Here is a 26,405-nt window from a genome sequence, read left to right as displayed (position 1 = left end):
TTCTCCACTTTTACCTTTAAAAATTGTCTTCTTTCATATTCTAATGTGTGTATTAATGGCGTTTCCTTTTCCCCGGAGAAAAACACAGCAATCCGTGTTTGAAAAATTTCCAAGAATTTTCAAGAATGGTCCATCCATACATTGTCAGTTCAAATCTTCTTTGAGAAGCCCATAACATAATCTGTGGGCAAAGTCTCTGTCCTGACTGTTCCCTCAACTATCTCCACAAACTCTCATTTGCAGCTTCTAAGTGCTTTCTCCACCTCCCTCTGTGTTGCTGACTTACTCTGTCCAACTCTCCTCCCTCTACCTTTGCTTTGCAATCTCTCTCTCCCGTCTCTTGTCTCTTTCTCCCCATAACCCCCCACTGCCCCCCCTCCCCCCGCACACACACACACACACACACACACACACTCCTTTCGCTCTCTTTCCTCTCCCCAGCAATTCCATACCCTCCATCTGTGACGGTCTCTATATGGCAGATTACATTACAAAGGTTGCTCTGCCACTCCCTCAGACACATATGTGCACCACACACTGTCCCACACACACACACACACTCTAGTTGCAATGATAGGGTATACCAAGGTCACTGTATCACAATCTGGAGGTACGTGCGTGCAAGTACATATGCTTGTGATTTTGTTGGCATGTTTTCACTCTAAGTAAATAAAGATTCTATTTGTTGGTATATACTACATATACAAAAAAGAGGTTCAATCAGTTTCATGCATAGTAATCCATCACTACACATGCACACATGTGTACATCTTGACAGAACTGGGTTACAGACATAGTACATAGTACTCTGTACATGCATATCAGGAGAACAGAAAAATGGTCATCCCAATGATGTTTGTCCATATTTAACACCTTATTCTTGGCTGTATCATTGCCATGTGTACACTGAGGAATGCAGCACTGTTATCTCTGCATCGTTGCACACTCAGCATAGCTGAATGAAGTCTCTGGAGGATTTGGCTTGTGTGCAGCAGCTGCAGTTTAACCCCCAATGAGTCCTGCATTCTGGGACTGCACTGCACTTCAATCCACCTAATCCAATACAGCTGTATTCTGGTCTGAGTGTAAAGGTCATAAAGACATAATATGCTGTAAATGGCTGCTACACGTGACTAGGTTTGAATGGTAGTAGTGTTGTGTTGCTCATTATTGCACCATGATCCAGCTTACAGGTCTAAATCATTTATTTGAATATCTCGGACTATGTGCATTGCTTTCCATGAGAGCTAGATCATGGGGATCCTTCACAGGTTTACATGCGTTCCATCCCGATCACCTTGCATTGCTGCAGCCAGATGGTGCCCCCAGAGGTCCAGCAGAGCCTTCTGCCACGGGAATGAAGAACATGACACCCCCACCTGCCTTTTGCATAGCCCTTAATCATCACGTCCAAAATGAGGGAACAGTGTGGCTGTGAAACGAAACATAGCTGCTTAGGACACACCGGTCACTCTTTTAGACATAACTGCTGAGGACACTGACCAGCAGTCACAATACTGAAACAAATCGAATAAAGAATGCAAATCTCTGCATTAAGGTGCATATCATTGCTATCCCAAAATGTTTGGGTTTTTTTTTTTTGCTGTTTTTTTCTTTTTGCTATAATTTGAAGCTGCCAGTTGTTCTTTATATTATGTTAAAATGCCATGATAAATTAATCATAAGAAATGCTCCAATTTGTTTTTATATTTATACAAACATTTACATAAATCTTTTTTCACATTTTCTTCCATGAAAAGTTTTATTTTTTTCCTGCTTTAAAGTTCCTGTAAAGACTCCTGTAAATTTTGGATATATATATATATATATATATATATATATATATATATATATATATATATAGTGTTTAAATTCTTGTAATTAAATTACAGTTACTTGTAATTAACAAGTAACTCATTACTCATATGTAATTTCTGTACATGTACACGAGAAACCTACAGTAATCCACTGACTTGCCCCAGCACAGCATATACCTGTAACTGTGCATTCACTCTGTGCAGACAGAGTACTTTTTGCCAAAGAAATGTCTGATTTTGCAGTCATTTGCAAATCATATTGGAAAAGTATTGATTTTACAAACATTATAAGTTTTAAGTGCAGTCTTAAGAAGCCAATCTGTAAATATTGTAGCACTGAGGGTGATACTTGGAAGTTTTGTTATTGAGTGTTCTTTTTCTTCACCTAGTGCTCCTTTCTCATTTATCACGTACCCGAGATGCAGTTGATCTGCCAAGATTTGTTAGCCCTGCTAACGCTACATTCGCATAACTGTGCAATATGATTCAAATGTAAGTCTACCAAATGCTGTAAATTGTGACAAGTTCAAGTCCAGTGTTTGTTAGCAATGTTATTCTAGCATTGCTCTTTGTAAACTAAAGAGGCACATTGAGTACATCTGTGGTAAGTGACAAATCATGATGAGTGTAGTGGCATTGTGGCATATATCATATCATGTGGCTTTTGGTTCATGTCAAGTTTATATGGCTCAGATAAACCACCTGACTATAATTACTTTTTTTAGCTATATTTTGAGCAGCCCAGCTATGACTAGGAGATAGTGTGGTCAAAGCTAGTCTGTTGACTGTAAAGAAATCTGAATCCACCCTAAGAATGTATAAAAAAATCAGGTGCAACTCAACATTGATTGTATGAATGGAATTTAGTTATAGCCACAATTCCGTTGTGCATAGTCTACATACAGCATATACTGTAGATATTAGACATAAAAAAACTGCAACTGATCTTTAAGCCAGAACTGAACTGAAGCATGCTAAATGTAATAAGAATGAATTCTGCCCTGCTGATACCTAAGCGCCGGCCTAGGGTGCACTCCATCCATTTAGTACACGCTGTATCGTATGAACAACTTACTGTTCAGTTATGGGATGTAACCACTAGGAAGAGGCCTACATCTTTGGATAGGCTGCAAGGGTGTTTGTATTATGAAAGACATTATGAAGTGGTGCAGGTGCACTGCGCCATGCTAATTTGGTCTTCATATCTGAATATAAGGATATAATACGTCCATGTTCACCTTATATTAAAGGTATGCTTGCTGGTCATAATGTATTGGCAATATGTTAATACAGGTCTATTATATTATTATATGAAGTTACAGGTTATGTTATACTGCAAACTCATGTTCATATAATCAATTATATAACTTGTTTTTCATGAGGATGCGGTTGCGAAACCATTGGAATGTACAAGTGATAGTGGAAGGCATAGTTCCTCATTTTGTTAAAAGATGGGACGGATTCCCCCTTTTCTGGTGAGAGTCGGCTGAGTGGAACTGCAGGTCCAGCTCGGCAGTTTGCTGAGACGGCTGTCTCTTACCAGGATCGAAGGGCTCGATCCAGTAAGTGGTAAGTAACGGCAAGTCTCAGTGTGAAACTGTAAGCATTCTGCCAAGTTTGAGTTATTTGATGATACTCCCTTTGATTCAAAATTTCACAAAACATTAATACACGGCGTCCGGCACTGGTCCTGAAAGCCCAATGCAAAGTAAACACTTAACTCTGCAGTATTCTTTTTTTTTTGCCTTTTTTTAGCTATATTTTGAGCAGCCCAGGTATGACTAGGAGATAGTGTGGTCAAAGCTAGTCTGTTGATTGTAAAGAAATCTGAATCCACCCTAAGAATGAATAAAAAAAAAATCAGGTGCAACTCAACATTGATTGTATGAATGGAATTTAGTTATAGCCACAATTCCGTTGTGCATAGTCTACATACAGCATATACTGTAGATATTAGACATAAAAAAACTGCAACTGATGCTGACATAGTCAAAACCAAGTCAAAACCTCCCCTTCTTCATGAATTTTGTACAAATACTTGGATTATTCTACTCAAAAATACAGAGTATATGATATCGCACTGTGATATATTGCGGATTATGTACAGAACTAGAGAGACAGTGTAAACGAGAGAAAATTCAATACTACAAGAATCCATAATAATGTTTATGGCATGTGATATTCTGACTGGAACTCAATACGGTTCTAGTCCTCAGAGTCCTTGCTGCAGGCTCTAACCTGCACTGCAGAAAAACAGCCTCAAAACGGAAAATGGCTGTGTTTGCCTTTGTGTAGGAACAAAGCTGGCGTAGGATGTATTGGAGTAAAATAAAGGAAGTAATGAAACACGAATGTCCTTGAGGAAAAGTTCAAAATCATAGTCAGAGTCTAGGACACCCATTTAAGGAGAAACAGAGCGAGAGAGCAAAAGAAAGAGAACAAGAAAGAGAGAGAGAGAGAGAAGAATCAAAACCTATAGTACTGGAATGGACTATGACATGATACAAGCCCCTGGTGTATAGTGTTCTGAGCAGAAGTGTTTATGATCCTAGATGTGATTAAGCTGAAAGACCCCCCACACACACATACCACCACCCCCATGCCTCTGCAGTAGCTTCTACCATTCATTCTTTTTCACGCCTGCACACACACATACACACACTTGCTTCCTCCACCTGCTCTATCTACCGATCACACACATGCAGGCTTGTTCACAGAGCACACTCATACACAGAAGACTCGCCCTGAGCGTAGTGTTCATATGAATGAAGACAGTCTCTCTCCTGTCTGCTGGTCTCTCCTCATGCTGAGTGTTTCAGCGGATCAACATCAACGTTCCACTGCCGGTAAGTGCGAACCAATAATTTGCAGAGGAAGGCAGTCCTTTACACTCTCTCTCTCTCTCTCTCTCTCTCTCTCTCTCTCTCTCGCTCATTCACTTGATCCTGCTATTTACGTAGAAAAGGAAGAAAAGGCAAATGCAGCCTTGACTCTCTCTCTTCCTCTCTATCTACACCTTCTCCCCCTCTTTCTCTGTCTCTCACACACACGCACACACACCAGGTCCCACTGCAAAGGAGGAGAGAGGGGAGGGAGGCACTCTCTGCAGGACTTATCTGGCTGAAAAGTCCACACTTGCTACCTCCCTTCTTTTTTTCCTCCTTTACTCCTCTGTCCCACCTCATCCCTCATTCCCCCTCCTTTCCACCATCCCACCCTAGAGCTGCCTGCATCAACCCACAACTCACAGACACACATATACACACACACACTCACGCCAGAGGACTCAGGACGGGGCAGGCAGACAAGGAAAACGTGTGGGCAGCATAGAGGACATGGATTTGCAGAGAAATAGTGGGTCGCTTTTGCACAAGTGGACACGGTCCGGTGATGCAGTCCATGCTGGCTTAGTCATCACACTTCTGATCGGTAAGTCAACCAGCTTTTGCAATTCCTGTCTTGTCTTCTTTCTCTCTGTCTGTCACCCTCTATATCTCTCTCTGTGGCTCTGTTCTGTTATGCATTCTGCCTCCCCCTTCTCCTCTGCACTGGGGTCTGTGCCAGAATGCAGCATTTTTTGCACTGCTTGCAAAAACAGAACACACTCTGGCTGGAAGGATGGACTTATTTACTTGTTGCTGTGCAGGGTCGATTTGGTTACATGGCTCAAGTCTCCCTCCATATGTGGCAAGGGTGTGGAGGCTAGCACAGGCTTGCCAGACCCAAACAGAGAAAAAGAGAGAGAGAGAGAGAGAGAGTCCAAGTATGAAGTGCAAGTCACTGTAGTCAGTACCTGCACAAGCAATACGCTATGTGTACCAATTTACTTGTGTGGAAAACACTGTGGCATACAGCATACAAACTTTGTAGGGTGAATATTCAACTAAATTCATGCTTCTGTTTATGTCAGTCGTTTATGTGACAAACATGCACACTCTGAGGCTATGTTTTGGAACTGATAGCAATGTCACCAGCTCCTGAAAAGTTAAATAAAGCACAATTGTACAGTAGTACAAATTCAGGAATTAATAATCCACGTAATAATCGTAATATAGTATTACAGCATGCTGCATGTGCGCAACTGTAGAATTCCTGCTGGAGCATGCTTGACCATTTTAATGTTTTACTATATATCAAACAAATAAATACACAAAGTATACTATTGTGTATTCACAAGTAATCAGTGTAGTACTGTTAAACTAATGGTAAAGATACATTATTTATAAAATGTATATTTATTATTAATGACATAATATGACAATTTGTAAAAAGGCATACACTATTTTTACTTGCATATTCCATATATACACAACTAGATGGATATTGCTTGTATATCAAAATGTAGCTAAATGGTCTTTCACTGCTTTGCCATTAATGCTCAAAGGTGTGCACGAGTAAGACCATATCAAGGGCAGTTTTTCGTTTCTGTTTAGTGTTAGTCTTTAGCTAAGCACTGCAGCATAGGGTGGTGTAAATCCTCACCACTGTGCTGTGTGTTGACATTGCTGGCTTCTAACTCACTGGTCCTTGAACACCCCCACACCATCACACACACACACACAGCTTCCCCCCCTTCACTTGCTGTCAAGGTGAACTGGAGGCAGTTAAAGTAGGACATCCTTTTCTCCTTTTATGGCCCAGAGCAAAGGGGTTAATATACATGCTATGATGGAAGTCCCAGTGGTGGCAGGGAAGAGTGATATATTGTGATATGTTCAGGCATATCATTTGTGTGTGTGTGTGGGGGGGGGGGATGTTGTTGCACTTAGCAGTACAATGTCTGTTTAGCGATGACACTAATGATACTATGGGCTTGAGTACAAACCCTCTGAAGGACACCCAGCTAATGTTGAGTAAGTGATTGGACACTTTTTGCTCTTATTTTGGACCAACTTACATACCTTACAGATAGATATGCTAATTTCAAAATGAGGTCATACAGCCAGAATAAATAATATGTTAAGAAGAAGAAGAAAACAATGAAATAAGTAAACCAAAGAATATTGCAGTTGCATATCAGTTTCAGGAAGGCTAATATAAAATATTCCTACTTTCAAACGAACTCCTGCTTATAACACTTATGATGGAAAAGAAAACTGGAAGAGAAAATAACATAAGAGGAGAGAATCAAATCGTTTGTCACTATTTATAATCAAAAAGCACGTGAACACATTATGTGTGAAGTGTTGGGGGGTGTATTACCTCTGGTGTTATCGGCCACTCACACCTCTGAGTGATTAGAGGTCTGAAGAACTCATGCCTCTGTATTGGCATTTTGCCAGCATGTAGGAGCTTTGTCAGAGCACTGAATGCTTATGTCTTCACATGATCTTTAAGCCAGAACTGAACTGAAGCATGCTAAATGTAATAAGAATGAATTCTGCCCTGCTGATACCTAGGCGCCGGCCTAGGGTGCACTCCATCCAGATAGTACACGCTGTATCGTATGAACAACTTACTGTTCGGTTATGGGATTTAACCACTAGGAAGAGGCCTACTTCTTTGGATAGGCTGCAAGGGTGTTTGTATTATGAAAGACATTATGAAGTGGTGCAGGTGCACTGCAGAGCCAGGCTAATTTGGTCTTCATATCTGAATATAAGGATATAATACGTCCATGTTCACCTTATATTAAAGGTATGCTTGCTGGTCATAATGTATTGGCAATATGTTAATACAGGTCTATTACATTATTATATGAAGTTACAGGTTATGTTATACTGCAAACTCACGTTTATATAATCAATTATATAACTTGTTTTTCATGAGGATGCGGTTGAGAAACCATTGGAATGTACAAGTGATAGTGGAAGGCATAGTTCCTCATTTTGTTAAAAGATGGGACGGGTTCCCCCTTTTCTGGTGAGAGTCGGCTGAGTGGAACTGCAGGTCCAGCTCGGCGGTTTGCTGAGACGGCTGTCTCTTACCAGGATCGAAGGGCTCGATCCAGTAAGTGGTAAATAACTGCAAGTCTCAGTGTGAAACTGTAAGCATTCTGCCAAGTTTGAGTTATTTGATGATACTCCCTTTGATTCAAAATTTCACAAAACATTAATACACGGCGTCCGGCACTGGTCCTGAAAGCCCAATGCAAAGTAAACACTTAACTCTGCTTTGGCCTTCCATTATTTGAGTGTGGCCACACTGCTGTAATATAATACAGTTTTCATGAAATGTAAATAATATACTGGCAATATAAGAATAGTGAAACTGACTCACTGTTGTGAGATCACAAGAATACTGCATTTTCAGACATACACATATGTGGGATCAGAGGTGTACTAAGGTATGTACGTTTCTACAGCAGATTTCTACATTGATTGGTTAATCAACGTTTACAATTACAGAAATCTTACACTGTATACCAAGTCGCTCCTCAGTACTTCTAGCCAATACCCCATAAGTATGCCCCATATAACTGTTCAATTCCATCATCTCAAAAGTAAGCCTAGTTATAACCATGGGAGTGTGTAGCTCTTGACAGAGATAATGAGATATGGTACATGAATGTAAATTGATGACCTGAATAAAGTACATAGGGGGGAGCCAATTTGAGGGTCATAAGGAGAGAGTGGGTGATGGTTTTCTTTAATTAGTCATTTTCTCTAGAGCATTGGTGTGAGGAGTTGTAGATTCAGTCTTGTTTGAATTTGTTGAGTTCCTTACCTGGAGATTCACACCATTACACAGTTTTCACTACTCTAAAGCAAAACACAAGTCATACACTGGACTACTTACAGAACTGTCAGTGTATTTTATTAGCTGTAGTAAGGAGTTAGTGCTGTAGAATTATAGAAGTCTGCAGTGCTCCAAAACCAAAATTGCATTGAGCATTGCTTCCCTACCCTAGTCCTAGAAAAGGACTTATTAGTCAGCCGATTAGCTGGAGCCACTGCCTTGGAATGAACTTGGACCTGTTCATCTACCTTTTTATGTATCATTTGTTTGTGAGTGTGTTTGTTTTTGTATCAGCAGTGGAATTCTGAAATGGGTTGATTTTTATAGTTGATTCAACTGTGTGCAATTTGTATAGCAGTAATTAGTAAAGAGACAAGAAATCAACAACATAAAAGACATGAAAAACCTAAGACCCCCAGTAAGCAAGCCAAAGGCAAGAGTGGCAAGGAAAAACCTTGGGAGGAAACAAGACTCACAGGGGGGACCCATCCTCCATTTGGTGCAATTCTATGCTGTATAAATCTAATCTACAAATAAAATGGGGAATCCACAACAGACCTTTGTGTCACTTCAGTGCCATTCTTTTAAATTACAATAGATATTTCTAAATTCTCTAATAAAAATTATTTAAATTTCACTAGATGTTTTGTGCTAAAATATAGTCTGAGGGTTAAAAAAAGTGTGCTATATACACACTTGTGGTCATGAGATTTACATACATTAATTTCTTTAAACTGTTTTTAAACTGTTGTTTAAACAGAGTCCTTCAGTATAACCTCAAACCATCAGCTTGATGGTTGAAACGTGGACATAATTAGATGTTCCCAAATGACATTGACCCTCAAACAGAATAGGAATGGATATAGCAGGCTAACACTAAGCTTTTAGAATGTCCTGATCCTGATGTCAACCTCTGTTGGCAAAAGTTGGGTCTGTGTGCCAGAAAACTGGGAAACTAGCAGTTGAATGCTGACACTGAATACATTGACTAGCATTGCTGCACAAGCTGAAAGCCAAAGGAAAATAATACAAAAATACATTATAGATTGTCTGATAACTTACTTATACTAACTTAATATTGCTGTGAAGGTGACCACATGTGTAAATTAATAAGGCACCTAATGGTATCATATAGTTCTCAGGTTATTACAAAAATTTTGCATAGCAAAAAGGAAAAATTCTCAACTTAACTATCCAACATGCAAGGCATGCTTGAAAATATATAACAATTACAGGGGAATGCAGAAGATGAAAGTCATCTTTAAATTATATTTTTACAGTGTGTACCAATATTCTGTATCACTCAACTATTTTTGTAAAAAAAACTGTTTAAGGGAAGATTATAAATAAATAAATAAATGCCTAAGTGCCTAAGTGTTTGGACATTTCCAATAAAACATTTATTGCAGGCTTATTAGAATCAGTAACCACATTTTTTCCTGACCAATATAGATTGCTGTGTGGATCATGAATTGATAAAGAGCAAAACCAGCTTACAGTGGAAAAGACTGCACTCAGGACAAACTCAATGAATGCAGTCAGGACAAACCATTGCTGCATGAGTGGTGTGCTATCTTTACACTAATCAGCAAATGCATTACTGTAAGCAATGCTTTAGTCTTTGTGGAATCGTGGCTTAGCGACAGCATTCCAGACAGCGCCATTCAGCTAGACGGGCTAGCCTCGTTCAGAGCGGATAGGAGCGCGGCTCTGTCCTCATGCAGCAATGGTTTGTCCTGACTGCATTCATTGAGTGTGTTTACATCAACACGGAATGGTGTACCGCAGCATCCGGTCCAACACGACCAGACTCTGCAATAGCTTCTTCCCCCAAGCCATCAGACTTCTCAACTCAACTTCTGACCTGATGTCTTTTCTGCTACATGCACACTCTCTCTCTCTCTCTCTCCAACCATTTACCCCAGATAAAATGGGAAGCATTTTTTTACACAAAGCATTTGCACTAATAACTTTACTACCTCACTGGACTCAATATTTATACACACTGCAGAATTTGCACACTGTTCTCACGGACATCTTCAACGTCTCCCTGCGCAGCTATACTGTCCCAACGTGCCTCAAGACCACCACCATCGTCCCAGTGCCGAAGAAGTCCACGGTGTCCTGCCTCAATGACTACCGTCCCGTAGCTCTCATGCCCATCATCATGAAGTGCTTCGAGAGGCTAGTCATGAGGAACATCAAGACCCAACTGCCCTCTTCATTGGACCCCCTGCAATTTGCATATCATCCCAACCGCTCCACGGACGATGCCATCACCACCACCCTTCATCTCTCCCTTACCCACCTGGAGAAGAAGGACACCTACGTCAGAATGCTGTTCATAGACTTCAGTTCAGCATTCAACACCATCATCCCACAGAATCTTACCAGGGAGTTAAGCCTGCTGGGCCTCAACACCCCCCTCTGCAACTGGATCCTGGACTTCCTGACAGGGAGGCCCCAGATAGTCTGGTTCGGGGACAGCAGCTTCAGCACTATCACAATGAACACTGGGGCACCCCAGGGCAGTGTACTGAGTCCTCTGCTGTTCACCCTGCTGACTCATGACTGTGTTGCGAAACACAGTTCTAACAGCATCATAAAGTCAGCATACAGAGAGGAGGTGCAGCAGCTGACAGACTGGTGTACAGTCAACAACCTTCACTGGAATGTAGAGAAGACCAAGGAAATGGTTGTTGACTTCAGGAAAACAAGACAAGACCACTCTCCGCTCAACATCAACGGCTCCTCTGTGGAGATTGTTAAGAGCACCAAGTTCCTTGGTGTCCACCTAGCGGAGAACCTCACCTGGTCCCTGAACACCAGCTCTACAGCCAAGAAAGCCCAGCAGCATCTCTACTTCCTCCGGAAGCTAAGAAAGCCCGTCTCCCTCCACCCATCCTCACCCTCTTCTATAGGGGGACCATAGAGAGCATCCTAAGCAGCTGCATCACTGCCTGGTTTGGGACCTGCACAGCCTCTGACCGCAAGACCCTCCAACGCATTGTGAGGACAGCTGAGAGGATCATTGGAGTCTCTCTCCCCTCCGTCATGGACATTTACACCACCCGCTGCATCCGCAAAGCAACCAGCATTGTGGATGACTCCACCCACCCTTCACACAGTCTGTTCTCCCTCCTGCCATCAGGAAGAAGGTACCGCAGCATCCGGTCCAACATGACCAGACTCTGCAATAGCTTCTTCCCCCAAGCCATCAGACTTCTCAACTCAACTCAACTTCTGACCTGATGTCTTTTCTGCTACATGCACACTCTCTCTCTCTCTCTCTCTCTCCAACCATTTACTCCAGATAAAATGGGAAGCATTTTTGCACAAAGCATTTGCACTAATAACCTTACTACCTCACTGGACTCAATATTTATTACACACTGCAGAATTTGCACACTACCGGCAATTATTATTATTCTCTGTCTGTACTGTGTTGTGTTGTCTGTCCGCACTTGTTTGTGTTGCACTTGTGTTTTGTGTGCACTGTCTATGTTGCACCATGGTCCTAGAGGAACGTTGTTTTGTTTCACTGTGTACTCTGTATGTAGTTGAAATGACAATAAAACCCACTTGACTTGACTTAACAATAGCCTAGCAGTTGGTCTAAGGCAAAGTGGTGCTGAGATCAGCAAAACAGAGTACACTTTAATGGGGAGGATGTATTAGAGCATGAATGAGTTGGTGCAGTGGAACAAACCTAGACTGTAAAATCTTCTTACCAAAACAATTAACAGTTAATGTAACTTAAATACTACAGCTGATTAAGTCAAATAAACTCAAAAATGTATAGATAAGATACATATTACATTCAATAATGTAAGTGTAGGTTTTTGGCATATTTTGCCAAAATGCTTTATATTTAGGCAGTGCATGCTTGATGAGTAAAACTCACACCCTTTCTATTGGCTTTTGGGACCATCTATTTGCATACTGGGTGTGTCTTTCCACCCTTAATTACCATCCGTATATAGTCATTCCCCCAGTCTACATTCCATTTTTGTTAGTTTTTTTATCAGTTAACTGTAAGTGTTGTACTTCCAGTGTTTTGGGTAGATTGATAATAGTCAAAAGATTTAATTAAAATATTAAAACTTATTTAGTGTTAAAAGGTTACTCTAAACTAAAGTATTGTAGTACAGTGTTTAGTATCTTAAGAACACTCAACTTAAACATTTTCATTTGTTCAAAAAAGCCTTATTTATTTATTATTTTAAGTTAGGTGAACTTTTACAGGCTTACTGTGAAAGCAAGTTCCCACTTCCATCAGATACAGCGAAAGCTCATGGCAAGCTCTACCAAAGGCTCTTAAGCATGTACATATTATTGACACAAAAAATAGTTTTTACCAATAAGCACTAATAGCTTATGAAAAAGATATGAGTTTTACTCAGGTTGTATTGCACGCACAAACGTACCGTATATTACTGAACCAGAATAGCTCACACAGGTACTTGAGAAGCATCAATATGAGAGAATTCCTGAAAGCAGTTGCTTTCATTTAGGAAGTTGAGTACAAACAATGCACTTGTTTTATATGTAGTTTAGTAAATTAAGTCAATTGTAGTTACCCTATTTAGGCTGACATTACTCAAACAGGGGTCTTTAAATCTGGTCAGACCTTGAATAAATTTTTGAGTCCTGGACCTTGTAATCTTTGGTAGGTGTGACATTATGTGACCAATCAATTACCTTAGCTGTTCCCTTAACTTATAGTAAGAATCAAATCCAGAATCGGAAACTAGATTCAAGGTCCAGATTTGAAGACCTGGTTAAGAATAGTTGCTTCCACGTAAGACAGTGAGTTACAACATATTAGCTTAGTATCATAGACTTTTAATAACATTCATATTAACAATGGCTACCTTTATAAATGCTGATGGCAACAAGCCTCACTCACCAGCAGAACATTTTAACTTGTTAATCAAATTCAATCAGGTTTATTGTCACATCACTTTAACACAGGTGTAAAGGTGAAAAAAAATAGGTGCATAGTCCCACATGGTAGTAAAAACACAAATATATATCAAAGAATATATACAAATTAAATTACACTATACATGCACTATATATACTAACAACAATGGGAAAATGAGAAATGTCAGATATTTAGAAAGCATTTAAGATGATTTCATTTGCAAAAATATTGTTTTTGCAGCGTATACCAGTTATGCTCTTATCATGCAAAAACATGACTCAGTGTTAATTTAACAGCAAATTTGCTGTGTACAGTATATTAGATTATGGCCCATTTCTGTACCCTGAATGTTACCCTATGTACACAGTGAATAGACACAGTGCCACAGTCATTCATAAATGGAATAGCACCCCAAGGGCAGCTAGACCAACTGCTACCTGACAAAGGCAATAAATAACATGGACAGCTAAGAATTTATGGCTCAACAATGGTGGTGGTGGGGGAGGAGTTGAATACTTGTAAGGTGGGTCTGTAGTTTAATTAAAATGCTGCAGTAATTTAATAATGATTTTTATAATTGAGTTGTGTTATTCTACAAAGTACAATGAAAGTGAAAGTGGTTTTGTTCACTAGAGCAACATAGGATTTTGGAGTATGCTGAGGTAATTGGCTTTTGGGAGGAGGCTGGCCTTTAATTATAAGTGCTTGCCGATTAGACTTCACTATTCCTTTGGGACATGCAGTATGCACACACACACATATATATAGCCACCTGTGTTGTCTCCTGAGATACTGATGCCCTAAAACACTCAGCACAGCTCACTACACAAGTCCTTATTAAAGCTCTGATTTCTATAACAAAGACGACAGCCAGGTTATGTCTTCAGAGGAAAGGTTGTAAAGAACAAAATTGTCACATTGTTTGTAAGTTAATAAAGCACTTCTACTTAATGCCACAAAATAGCAAAATGTTGCCAAAATTGCATATAGTCCATTACCCTTGACTCTATTTATTATATTAATTGTGTATTCAAAATAGAAATTGTTCAAAATTAAACTAACTTGTTTAATTTTATCTGCTCACCACAAAAGTTTTTGTCTGCATTTTATCTGGTATTTTTTGGCTGAAAATCCCAGAAGATCAGCAGTTCAAGAAAAACTCAAAATAGTCAGTCTTGCACCATTAATCACGCCACACATATATCACTGAGGACACATTTACACATGCTTTGGAATGAAATTAAATTTATTATCAGAAATTGGAAAAAATAAAACCACATTATGTGCTATTACTTTTGCACACACCACATGTAATGTTTTTAGTTAATCTTTAAGATTATTATTTATATTATGAGTATTTTAACATACTTATCATTTTAGCACAAAATCAGTATTTACTTTAGTTTAACAGTTATTATATAGCCTATACTATATATACTATGAATGCAGTATGCTGTCAATTGTAACTTTAGGCTATAATTTATTTTACCTATTATAAAATTTCTCCCTTTTCCCTTTTTGTGGCTAGCACTACAGCATAAGGTTCGCAAAAAACACAACATTAGTTGCATCAGCTTCAGTTCTTTATCCTTTTGATTTCCTTTAGCTCTCACAAGAGATTAAATGTTCATGTTTTTTCTATCTAGTTTCACTCTCTTGGCCTGTTTGGCAATGAAAGCAGATAAAAGTAGTGAGTTTGAGAAAACATTGTTTTACAAACTTTTTAATCATCTTAGTATTTTCTTACCTAATAATTTACAGGGACATACAATCTATTTAGCTGTGTCATAATGACTGTTCATGCCTTGTGGATTGTTTGAAAGATGGTGCTTATGTTTTCCAGGGGACTGAGATGTTCTGCTGAAGGCTGTTATCAGGATGCTTTTGCAATGCTGGGCAGAACTGAAACTAAAGAAGTGAGCTCAGTGCACAGGAGTATGAACTACAGAACAACAAGCTGTTTAAGTCACGCCTGTTCAAGTAACATACAGGCCAGAAGACCTTTTACCAATCAATAATCTATTCTCATTCAACTTTTCAGAGACTTTTCCGGGACTAGGTTATTTGAAGATCGATTGTTCCCAAAGAAGGACGTGGTGACATGAGATAAGAGCAGACACTGCTTATATATCCATACTGATAGGCACTATCCAATGGGTTTCTTCTTAGTAATTCACATTTAGGAGGTCACCTAAGGGAACTCTTATCCCCTACAGTCATTCATTAGGACTGAGATGTAAGCTAGCACTGAGAGGTAACTATGTGCATTACCTGTAAGGGGTTCCAGCATAGGGTGCATGGCCTGTATTTTCACCTTATTGGGTGTAGGACTTTTACAAGCAGCTTATTTGATGTGGGGGGTAGTGGCTTGTTTGGTGTGAGGTGTAAGTCCTGTATGGTGTATGGACTCCAATGGAGTATGAAATTATGTTGTGACTGTTACATTAGTCCGTAAACCTCCCACCCTCTCAATGTGTTTAGTAGGTTAATAACCAAACAATTACATAGCAGGTGACAGAGTTCTGGTAGCATATATATATATATATATAGAGAGAGAGAGAGAGAGACAGTACTAAAAAGGTCTTCTGGCTGGACTTGACACTGCTTGGAAGGGTGGGCTTTCGCTTGTGTCCCGAGCTTACTTCTTTAGTTTCAGTTCTGCTTAACACAGCACAAATGGCATGATAACAGCCTTCAGCAGAACATCTCAGTCGCCTAAGAAAATAAAAACATAAGCACCATCTTCTAAAATATTTTTACAGCCTGAACAGAGACACAGCTAAAGAGATTGCATATTAAAGATGTCTCCCTGTGAATGATTAAGTAATACAATATTAAGATGATAAAAAGAAAATCAATTTGCAAAACAATTAATAATAAGAGTGTTGGAGGGGTAGGTTGTCTTTGATCACCACTTCAGTATGTGTGTGTGTGGGTGTGGGTGTGCGTGTGTGCATGTACAAGCCAAGGTGATGACAGGCTCTGAAATGAGCTCTCTCAAGTCTGGAGTGCTCTCATTGATGAATAAGTGCACTATAATGGCCAGCGATCCATCTCTGGTAGAGAGTCTAAGGGAATCAATAGCCAGTAAGGAGGCTGGCCAGTGACCTTGGAGCTGATGCTGAGGGTTAGAGCCTAGAAACCTGCCACTTGGACATACTCTTCCCAAATCATTTTTCCAAAACCTTATTATAGCCTGTTGTTTTCCATGAAGCAATTTTTATTATTCCAAAACACTCAGCATCTCTACTGTAGTAAGTACTGTATTTTAAGTACTGTAGTTTAGCAGTAGAGAACTAGTTGGGACTAAATAGCATTTTGCAGGTGCATTTGCATATCTACGAGGACACAAAACATCAGGTTATATGATCTATTTGACCAGCAGGACAAGTTGGACAGCTAACATTATATAGCTAGCTAAAGTTCCTTTAGTTGACTAGCGGGGCCTGGCTAAACTGTAGCTGATTCCTAGTGGAAATTTCACTTTTCCACCATTTTGTTTTAAAACAATTAGACACTGTGGAAACACAAGCTTAGGATATTAAGGATATTGTGTTCAGGGCTTCAAGTTTCAAGTTGGCCTAAGTGGAATTTCCATAGTGTGTGTGTGTGTGTGTGTTTTAAGATGGAATGCAATCATTGATGCACAATTCGGACACAAAAAAAGAAGAGGACATTCCACTACGATTAGTTAGTACACAGCAATATGTGTTATGGAAAAACAAATTTTTTATTATTCAGACATGAGAGAAAAGTAGTTTGTGGTAACGTGTAAATGCCTGCTGTCTTGAACAGCACAATCTATGCCTAGTTTAGAGTCTCAGATATGAAACTCTGACAACACATTAGTAAGAAATCTCTCTTTTTACGCTTTGTGAAGCGGTGATTGCAGCTGAAGGTGTGGAACCTAATGTAAAGATCTACCATGAGCGGGTGGAGTTTGTGGGCTCCAGTAATGAACATGCAATGAAACAGCTCGGGTTCATTCATTTAATTTATTGACTCTGCTCTGTTTACCAGTGCTCATTTGACTCCATGCCCAACCCCCCCCCCCCCCCCCCCCCCCCACACACACACACACACCACAAAATAGTATCTTTCCAAGGAATGACATATTGAGATGGGGTGGTAGGGTTTAAAAATAGCCGTTGAGCACAGACCTCTTAGGGCTGACGCTAAACCACATGCTGAGAATACCAGAGTGCAGAAAACAACCCCTCATATATTTGCTCTCTCTCTCTTTCCCTCTCTTTTATTCGGACATTTTTTTTTCATATTTTATCTTATATTTTAACATGTCCATGTTTGGAACAAGAAAAGTTAACACTTTCTTTTTGCTTATCCTTTCAACCATGTAGTGTTGCTTATGTTCTACACTGATATTGTTGTGTATCGGTGACAGTTTGCTTGTGGGTCAGTTTAAAGAACAAGTCTGTGTACACGTCTCTGTCACACAGACAAACGTCCACTGCGCTGGCACCCACAAAGCTCTTGTACAAGTAACATTCATTTAACTGCACAGCTGTTAAAATAGTAGATGATTCAACACTGTGTACTGACAGCTAGTGTCATGCATGGTGGTCACTGTAGGCTAATTATTCTTTCAGAGTGGTCATGGTCAATCAGGTGCTTGCTGGTGCTGCTCATAAGTATTGTGTTAAGTTTATATCAGAAACCAGATCATTTTTGCAGTTATAGACACTAGCCTTTGTACCATTGCTCTGTCTGAAACTTACCAATATCACTCTGTTTGCCCTATATACATTAGTTCCTAGAACAATTGATATGTTTAAGGGTTCCAGTATGCTGAATAAATACATTATTTCAGAAAACACAACACTTGCACAAATCTCATTCAACCTGTTGCACACAAACTACCTGATTCTGCTTGATTCCACTTTCTGACACACTTCCCCACCATTCCTGGACATGTATGTTACTTTAAAATCTGAAAAAGAGTATTTTTTCTCCTTCAATGTCACTGGATCCTGCGATTGACAAGCTTGTCAAAGGAACATTATGTTGCAATTCTACTTTACAACAACAACTTATTTTGTTCTAAGACAATATATATAACAATATATTTTGCTTGTACACTGACTCATATTAGGTAGAATGGTGGTCGTCATATCCATTCCAGGCCTGGCACACCTCCTCCTGAGCATTTTTGTTAACCCCAGAGTGCGATAGAAGGGATTTTTGAAGAGGCCATTCTTTTTTCCCCATGGAGAAAGACCAAATATGTGTGAGGCACCCACTACAGAATGACATGTGATGACATAAATGTATGCTGTGAATGTAATTTTTTTAGATTTTAGAGTGCCATTTCTACATGCATGCTTAAACAGGACAGACAACATGGAGGTGGTCAGCTATGCTTTTCATTGCTATTAGGGCAGCTGGCAGCATAGTGTCTCAAAATTAGTCACTAGCTCATGGAGGAGAGGAGCAGGAAAATAGCAGTAACAGTATTTGTAACAGTATTTGAAGACAGCATCAACGGTCAAATAGCCTTTAGCATAAGCATGTTTTTCAGTTGTTAGTCCATTCTCAATCATGTTTATAGGGTTCCCTATAGAGACTGCTCTGTAACCCTAAAGCACATTGGATTAATATATACTGCACTACTGTATGCTGACTGTGCAATTCCTGTATTCTCTCACTCTCTTTCAGGAGTATGGTATGCCCAGGCATTGGAGGTGTCAGTGGGGAAGGTTCACTTTGTCGAAGTGATGAATGGTAGCTCTGTACTTTTACCCTGCACCTACTCTAGTTGTATTGGCATCAAAAATCTGTATTTTAACTGGCAGTACAATGACAATGGCACAATGATGAAGGTAAGACATTCATCACTTTCACAAATTTCAGGTCAGGCAACCTTCATAGTCTCATGCATCTAAAACTGTTTACTGTAATTTGACATGAAGGCTGAATATGTAAGCCTAAGACTCTAAATCTGTTTTCCTTAGCTCATTTGACTTGCTTTTTCTTATATAAGATACCAATATAGTATGTTTTTTTTTTTCAGTTTTGGTGCTGATGTTTCTGTTATGTTTCATGCTGTGTTTGACTGTAGCACATAACCTTGGCTTTCATAACAGAGGCACAGAAGTATAATGTACTTCTTTTTCTTATTATTATTGTTTAAATCTATGCCTAGTTTAGAGTCTTAAATATGAAACTCTCTGACAACACATTAGTATGAAATTTCTCCTTTTTAGCTTTGTGAAGCGGTGATTCCAGCTGAAGGTGTGGAACCTAATGTAAAGATCTACCATGAGCGGGTGGAGTTTGTTGGCTCCAGTAAGGATAGTAATATCTCCATCCTGCTGTGGAACGTCACCTTTGAGGATGAGGGTGAATATACTTGCTTCGCCCTCAACCCCAAAGAGAAGAAACGAAACCATAGTGCTGTTTTCACCCTCTATGTAGTGGATCAGTGTAAGTCCCTTTTGTACATGTTTCATTTCTGATTAGATTTAAAATCAAGAATGTTAATAAATAAATAAAAACAAAAAGCCAAACAGCAAAATCCTCAAGTGTTGAATAAACTCCTATAGTGTAGGTTTGTTCCTTAGTTAGCCTTGTTAGTATGTTTCAGTTCCCTACTTATTTTAGCTTAGTCTAAACTATACCAATCAAAGTGATAATTTAGTTACTTTGATCTGTGTCACAGGTATAAGCGTGAGTTACCACCTGCCCTGCATTTGGCAGGACAGTCCTGAAAATGAAAGTTTGTATAATGTGTAGATTGTTTTTTTAACATACTAGAAAACAGCTTGTAGTAATTGCTAAGTGAAGTGTTAAGTACAGTTAAAACTATTATTACTGCAGTGTCATATTTATCTGTCTGCATTTCTTCTGCTACTGCAAGACGTAATCTACAAAACAATAACTCTCCCCCTCCCCCCTGTATTCAGTGAAGGAAGTGGACAACACACTGACTATCATCATTGTGTCTGTGCTTGGAGGGGTGATTGGTTTGATCATTATAGTCATGGCCATAAAGGCAATAGTTGTCCATTTTCTCAACAAGGCCCAAGAGAAGAAGTAAGTCAAACTGATCATTTTGCTTATTGCAAACTGTGTCTAGTACTGTACATGTTAAGATTCTGTATTCTCCATCTCAACTTTCCCTTAATGTGTTTTTTAAGGGCAGTCATGACTGTGAGGTCTTTTAGGATTAGATCTGTAGCTATATCTGCTTTTAAATAACATTAATTTGTGAAAGACCAATTGCATATTAAGGACTGTAGAAAAATAAGACACTATTCATTTACAATGCCTGCCAACATAAATGCCATCTAACCAAATTTGCTTTGGAGAGGTAAAAAGGAAAATTCAGAATGCATTATTTTTCAGATTGCACCTTTACTTTCACTCTCTTATTCTCTTGTTCTTCCTCTTTCTTTTACAGTAAAGAGTGCCTTGTGAGCTCTTCAGGTAACGACAACACAGAAAATGGCCTTTCGGGTTCCAAAGCAGACAACAAAGCATCACCAAAGGCATGAAAATAAGTATGTGTGTGTGTGTGTGTGTGTGTGTGTGTGTGTGTGTAAATCAGCAAATGTATATATGTACACTTGCATAATGACTATATAGCAAGAAACCTATAACAATGGACTGTTTTATCTTTATCTTATGGCAAAATAGAGAAATGTGAAAATATTCATATATATTTTAGATTGTGCTTGAAACCTGAGAAATATAATACTTGGGCTGGATCACACACTTTTACCAACGCTTGATTACATTTTTTTTATGTGTCCCAATGTCCAAATGTAGCGATTTCTGTAAGATAAATGCAGTTTTGCCTCCAAACCACTGCTCATGCATGTGCTGTACTCTGCTCAGATCTGTTTGTGACACACAAATTACTTACACTGCCATTGTTAACAAACTGCCACAGTAGTTGATCAGTCAGCACAAGAACGTGATGTTCAAGACAAACATTAAGAAAGCACTAAAACAGCTTTCCTAAGCTGGGATCACTCTTCGAAAGCGAAATATAGCCAGACTTAAAAAAATAATAATAATAATACATTTACACAGTCAATAGTGCCTCTTGGATTGGATGTTTACCACAAATTCAAGCAGCTAAAACATGTTGCCCAAGTGTCAGCCACCCTTACAGGTCTGCATGTGTGGCTCCAAGCAGTGAAGAGTAGCATGAGTACACTACATATGATTTGTCCAATTTAATGTACTGAGGATATAGAACGGAATCATGTTAATGAGATTTGTGTGAGTGACAAAGGGAGATCCAGCCCAGTTTTGTTTCTTTCTTGTTCTTTTTTATTAGCTGTAGAGCAGGGTTGTGAAACATCCCTGTCCTGGAGGGCCTTGACACTAGAAAGCATGTTTTCCTTTCTCTAACGCCACAGTTCCCACTTTCCAGTTTAAAATACCTTCTACCAAGCTGGACTATGTTGTTGTATATATTAAAACAGAGCATGAATACGTCAATAAGTCAAAGCATGGAAAGGTTAATATGTGTTAGAACTGGGAGATAACTTTGTACTGTGGCCTTCCAGGACAGGTTGTTTCTTATCCTTGTTTAGATGAAACACACGTGCCTGCAAATGCTTTTAACTCCTCTTGCTTCTGGGGAGCCTTTTAACTACTATGTAAAAAAAAAGCTTCCTCTAAAGAAAACTCATTAGCATAGTAAGACAATCCCCAAAAAACAGTTCCCTGCAGAAAATGAATGATACTTATCGATGCTGCTTTTAACAAGTTAATCAATGCATTTTTTAAAGAAAAAAAAAAGCATGTGAATGATTTTATACATGTAGTGTCTAATGCTCACTTCTTAACACCACTTTACCACCTTACCTGCTCAGAAGATCGCTAGTTTATAAATGAATGTTCTTTGCGATATCAAACCCCCTTAAAGAACGATTGGTGTAATCTACTGCTTTCCAGTCATCATCTTGGTGTTACCCTGCAATGCATATTGTAGTGCTTTCTCTGCCCTAAAACATCCGTTTTAAACCAAGGAAGAGCTTGTTAATTAGCTGATCAAATGAGGTAGGTGTTAAATGCAGGGCCATTTTTTAGCTATACGCAATATAAGGGATTGCTTAGAGCCCTCAGGCCACCGGGTGCCCAAAGTATGTATTTTTAAAAATATGTTAGTGTCAAAAGGTGCAGACTGCCCTGGTTAACTGGAATGTTAAAATGTGTAGTGCAGGAGTTATTAAAGACCTGAGAGGAAAAAGTTGGTATAAGCAGTTATGCCCTTTTGCTGCCCCCCCTCCCACCAATTCTCCATCAAACCTGAATAATGTTCTTGAGCAAATCACTGGCATTAATGATAACCCCAAAATCTATGATGTTGTTTACAACTGGTTGTTTCATGCATTTTCATGCATTGTTTCACGCATCTTTTTTCTTACAGTATCACGTTCATATTTGAGTTTTTTTCTCACTGGTGGTGGTTTTGACAGGTGTAAATGCAGGTGATTAAAATCTTATCTGGATAAATTTAGATGCAAGTCACATGAAATGACCATTTGTAAATGTAAATGTGTAAAGTGTAGTAGCAGGTCAGTTAGTATGCCACACTATAGGCCTATCGGTCAAACAAATCCCAAGCAAGCCAATCTTCTTCAATTTACAATGACAATTGTTGAAAGTACTAGTGATCAATTATCAAAACAGAGGTACAGTAGGGGCCACTTGTGATCCCTGTTGTATCAGTTGATGTACCCCTCCAAAGTGATCATGTGTACTAAAAAGATTCAGATCACTATGCCTGTGGGCATAATGGCTGACCACAGTCATAGCCTTAAAGGCCCCAGTGAGAAGTACCCTTAATGGTGCAGTTCTGTGCATTTTTTAGAAAGCATCTTTTGATTTGTGTCACTAGCTGTGAGTAAATCATATGATTTCCACTCAAGTTCATGCTGCCATATGAAATTACAAAATACCTCTTTGCTTCCACTGAGAGTATTAACTTTCATTACATATCCACTGCTGAATGTTTCTTTGTAGTATCAACTGAGCCCTCCACTGTATTGTAAAAACATATAATGGATAAGGACTTTGATAGTGGAGGGTAATTTGGGGCACTTTACTCATGTAAATAAGAATTGCGTTACATAGAATGTTACTATAGATAAAAATAGAGTTAAAAGGCAATGTATGCTACATTGCAGGACATGCTGAATGTCATATGGAATGAATACAGTGAAACTGAAATTAAGGCACAAACACCAAAACAGGAGACCTCCTTAATCTCACAGTATCACGTTCATATTCTATCTCTCTCTCTCTCTCTCTCTCTCTCTCTCTCTCTCTCTTTCTCTCTCTCCTCTGTCTGTCTCTCTCTCTCTTTTTCTTTCTTTCTTTCTCTCTCTCTCTCTCTCTCTCTCTTTTTCTATCTTTCTTTCTCTCTCTCTCTCTCTCTCTCTCTCTCTCTCTTTTTCTTTCTTTCTTTCTCTCTCTCTCTCTCTCTCTCACTCTCTGACCTCCATCTCCCCCAAAAGTGCACAAAGTTAAGCAGTCTTCCATTACACTTCAGAATTCAGGGGCTCTGGCAATCTCAGTTGTTTGAGATGCTTTAGACAGAGCAGTTTTAAATCTGTTTTATCTTTATGGCTTTTCCTTGTACTGAATTTTGAGGATGAGTGGCTTTGGTTCTCTGTTTCACCAAACTGAAGCATGAGGGAAGCACACCATAGATATCCAATTCACCTCATGTCTTATAAGATGACAGCAATAACTGCACATTCTTTGTAGAATGCAGACACTGTAAAACATGCAGTTGCTTGTGCTGTGTGGTTTTGTGGGTTTGGTACAGTTCTGTCTGTCAAATGCACTGATGTACAATTTTTTGTATTGATGTGGCTGGTGTTAACTGTCCCTGCTCATGTAAATGTTGCCTTCGAAAATGTGGATCTGAAGGCAATACTTGTCAGTGTATCTCTCTCTCTCTTCTTTCTCTGTTCATGGAGCCAGAGGAGACTAAAATTTCCTTGATGCTCCTTTCACCTCCTGCTGAAACTTTACAACACTGTGCTTCTGGTAATCCCCTTGTAATCTATACTGTCACATAACATGTGTGTCAGAAAATATGCAGTGGGTTTGTTTAAAAAAAAAAAGTTCAAATCAAAATCGATGTGTAATTTGATGTGACCAGCAAATTGAAGTGACACGTTAAATAGCAGAAACAGGAATGTGGAAGACTGTAGAGGTCATTGCTGTCCATCTTCAGAGCTGTTCTTTGTCATTGTCGATTATCTTGTAATTGTTTTATTGCATAAGCATGCCTAGGCAAATATAGGCTTAAAAATTACATGGAGATTTTTCCATAGTGAGTTGCTTAAGCATGCTTTAGCAGCTATATGCTTAGCATAATGCCAATACATTTCTTTTTCCAGAAAAGCAATACTGTTAAAGAAGAAAATGAGTGCCTGCATGTCTTAAACCCATGCCTATGTATTCTATAGGTTTGATATGTACGTTTTTTGTTTGTTTGATAATGTATTTATCACGCCATTATAACCACGCCATTATTCTCGGAGGCATATCTGCTCCAATTCTGTGTATTAAAAAAAAAAAAAAAAAAAAAAAAAAAAAAAAATGAATGTACCTTCACCCTCCACCCTCCAACCCCCAACCTCCACCCCCCAACCCCCACCCAGCCGTTTTGTTTTGATTCGGATGTCGTTCGGTCTGGGCTCCGCTGATTATGTCTGCCTTTAAATACCACCGCAGCTCCTGCGGCTGCGTTCTCTCTGGGCTCAGCTGGCCACGTCTGGTTAGGCATCCACTGCGGTAGAGGCAGCGCGCATGACTGCAGTATTCCAGTGTCTGGCAGTGCTAATCGAATGCAGCTCGCTTCTGCATCACTAAGGCAGTTCTGCAGTCATCAGACTGGCTCACTGGCTCACTGCAACCCAAAGGCTAGGAATATGAAATCAATTCTGATTCTAACCTACAAGGACACTACATCAAGCCACACACAACTGAATACTCCCATTACAGTTTTCTTGCGCCACGCAACCTGTGCATGAGGGGTTGATGTCGATTACATTTGGTTTTGCAACATTTTGGTTTTTGGCATAGTATAAATGTAGTAAAATGTTCTCCTTATTGCATTTGGAAATGTGAAATGCAGCATATTGCTTTGTGCAAAAATAGCGCTTTTCTCAGAGCTTTACCAGACGTGACGTGATCCCTTAGTGTTTCCAAAACTCAGCCAACAAAATGATGAGATTAGTTAAACTGGATTTCACTGCCTGAGCAGCTCCTTCTCTCACTGCCAAGCCACGAGTCTGAGATCTGCTCTGTGCTCCACACATTCCATTACAGAGAGCTTTGTCGCCCTCTGCAGTCTGTCTGGTTGGACTGCAGTTCCAAACTAAAGCTCTGATCTACAGTAGTATCACACAGAGGTAGCTAAGTGCACCCTTTTAAGATTTTAAATATATTAATACGCTTTCAATTTTACACAGTTTAAGTGACTTTTCAATGCTTAAACAAAATTGTAGCCTGTAGCATGACACGGTAACTCTTCCCCTATTGCACAGGTCATCTGTAGAACCACTTTCCTATTGTTAGAAATACAAAAAATGCTAGGGGTCAATAAAAGTTAACAACCACTGGTTAGCATTATGAAAATAACATCATGTTAGACTGATTGCTGGTCCCTATCTTCCAGTAATTGTTAGCCATGTTAATATACTTGGTTGAGCTTCTCCTTTAGAAGAGCCTCAGAGTGCGACAGTCTGTGTGGCTAGTACTGAAGTAGTGGTTTAATCCTTCATTGTCTTCGAGCCCTTTGAAAATGCTTATTAATCTCACTCAACAACACATATCTAGGAAACCAATGTGCAACTCTTCCATCTTCTACTCAAACCTTTCTGTGTAACAGTGTACCATCTTCCCTGACCTCCATAACTATGCACATCAGTAGTAAATTGTATAATATAAAAAGAATATACAAAAAAGTATTATAAGAAATAAATGTTTGCATA

The 26,405-nt window shown here is 39.3% G+C and overlaps 1 protein-coding gene across 2 annotated transcripts; it reads left to right on the top strand.

Annotated features, from left to right (window-relative positions):
* Positions 1 to 4,468: 4,468 nt before the first annotated feature.
* On the top strand, positions 4,469 to 26,331 carry scn4ba (sodium channel, voltage-gated, type IV, beta a). Of its 2 annotated transcripts, XM_072690710.1 has the most exons (6): positions 4,469 to 4,663; positions 4,881 to 5,246; positions 19,096 to 19,259; positions 19,644 to 19,863; positions 20,343 to 20,472; positions 20,840 to 26,331. In XM_072690710.1, exons 2-6 carry the CDS (start codon positions 5,153 to 5,155, stop codon positions 20,931 to 20,933), a joined length of 702 nt encoding a protein of 233 aa, XP_072546811.1. In that variant the 5' UTR covers positions 4,469 to 4,663; positions 4,881 to 5,152; the 3' UTR covers positions 20,934 to 26,331. The 2 variants fall into 2 exon arrangements, with proteins under 2 accessions (XP_072546811.1, XP_072546812.1); XM_072690711.1 differs by lacking the exon at positions 4,469 to 4,663 and having other exon boundaries at positions 4,840 to 5,246.
* The last annotated feature ends 74 nt before the right edge of the window (positions 26,332 to 26,405 follow it).

The sequence above is a fragment of the Salminus brasiliensis genome, chromosome 11 (genome assembly GCF_030463535.1).
Source record: "Salminus brasiliensis chromosome 11, fSalBra1.hap2, whole genome shotgun sequence".
In the NCBI taxonomy this organism is placed as follows: Eukaryota; Metazoa; Chordata; class Actinopteri; order Characiformes; family Bryconidae; genus Salminus; species Salminus brasiliensis.
The sequence above is the reverse complement of the archived record's forward strand: the minus strand, read 5'-3'. Positions and strand labels throughout refer to the sequence as shown.

What these genes read in the sequence shown, in the direction of transcription:
- scn4ba (XM_072690710.1), top strand. Translation starts at nt 5,153, where the DNA reads ATGGATTTGCAGAGAAATAGTGGGTCGCTTTTGCACAAGTGGACACGG. An exon ending in AGTCATCACACTTCTGATCG is followed by an intron (nt 5,247 to 19,095) that starts GTAAGTCAACCA and finishes ACTCTCTTTCAG; the next exon opens with GAGTATGGTATGCCCAGGCA. An exon ending in ACAATGGCACAATGATGAAG is followed by an intron (nt 19,260 to 19,643) that starts GTAAGACATTCA and finishes TCTCCTTTTTAG; the next exon opens with CTTTGTGAAGCGGTGATTCC.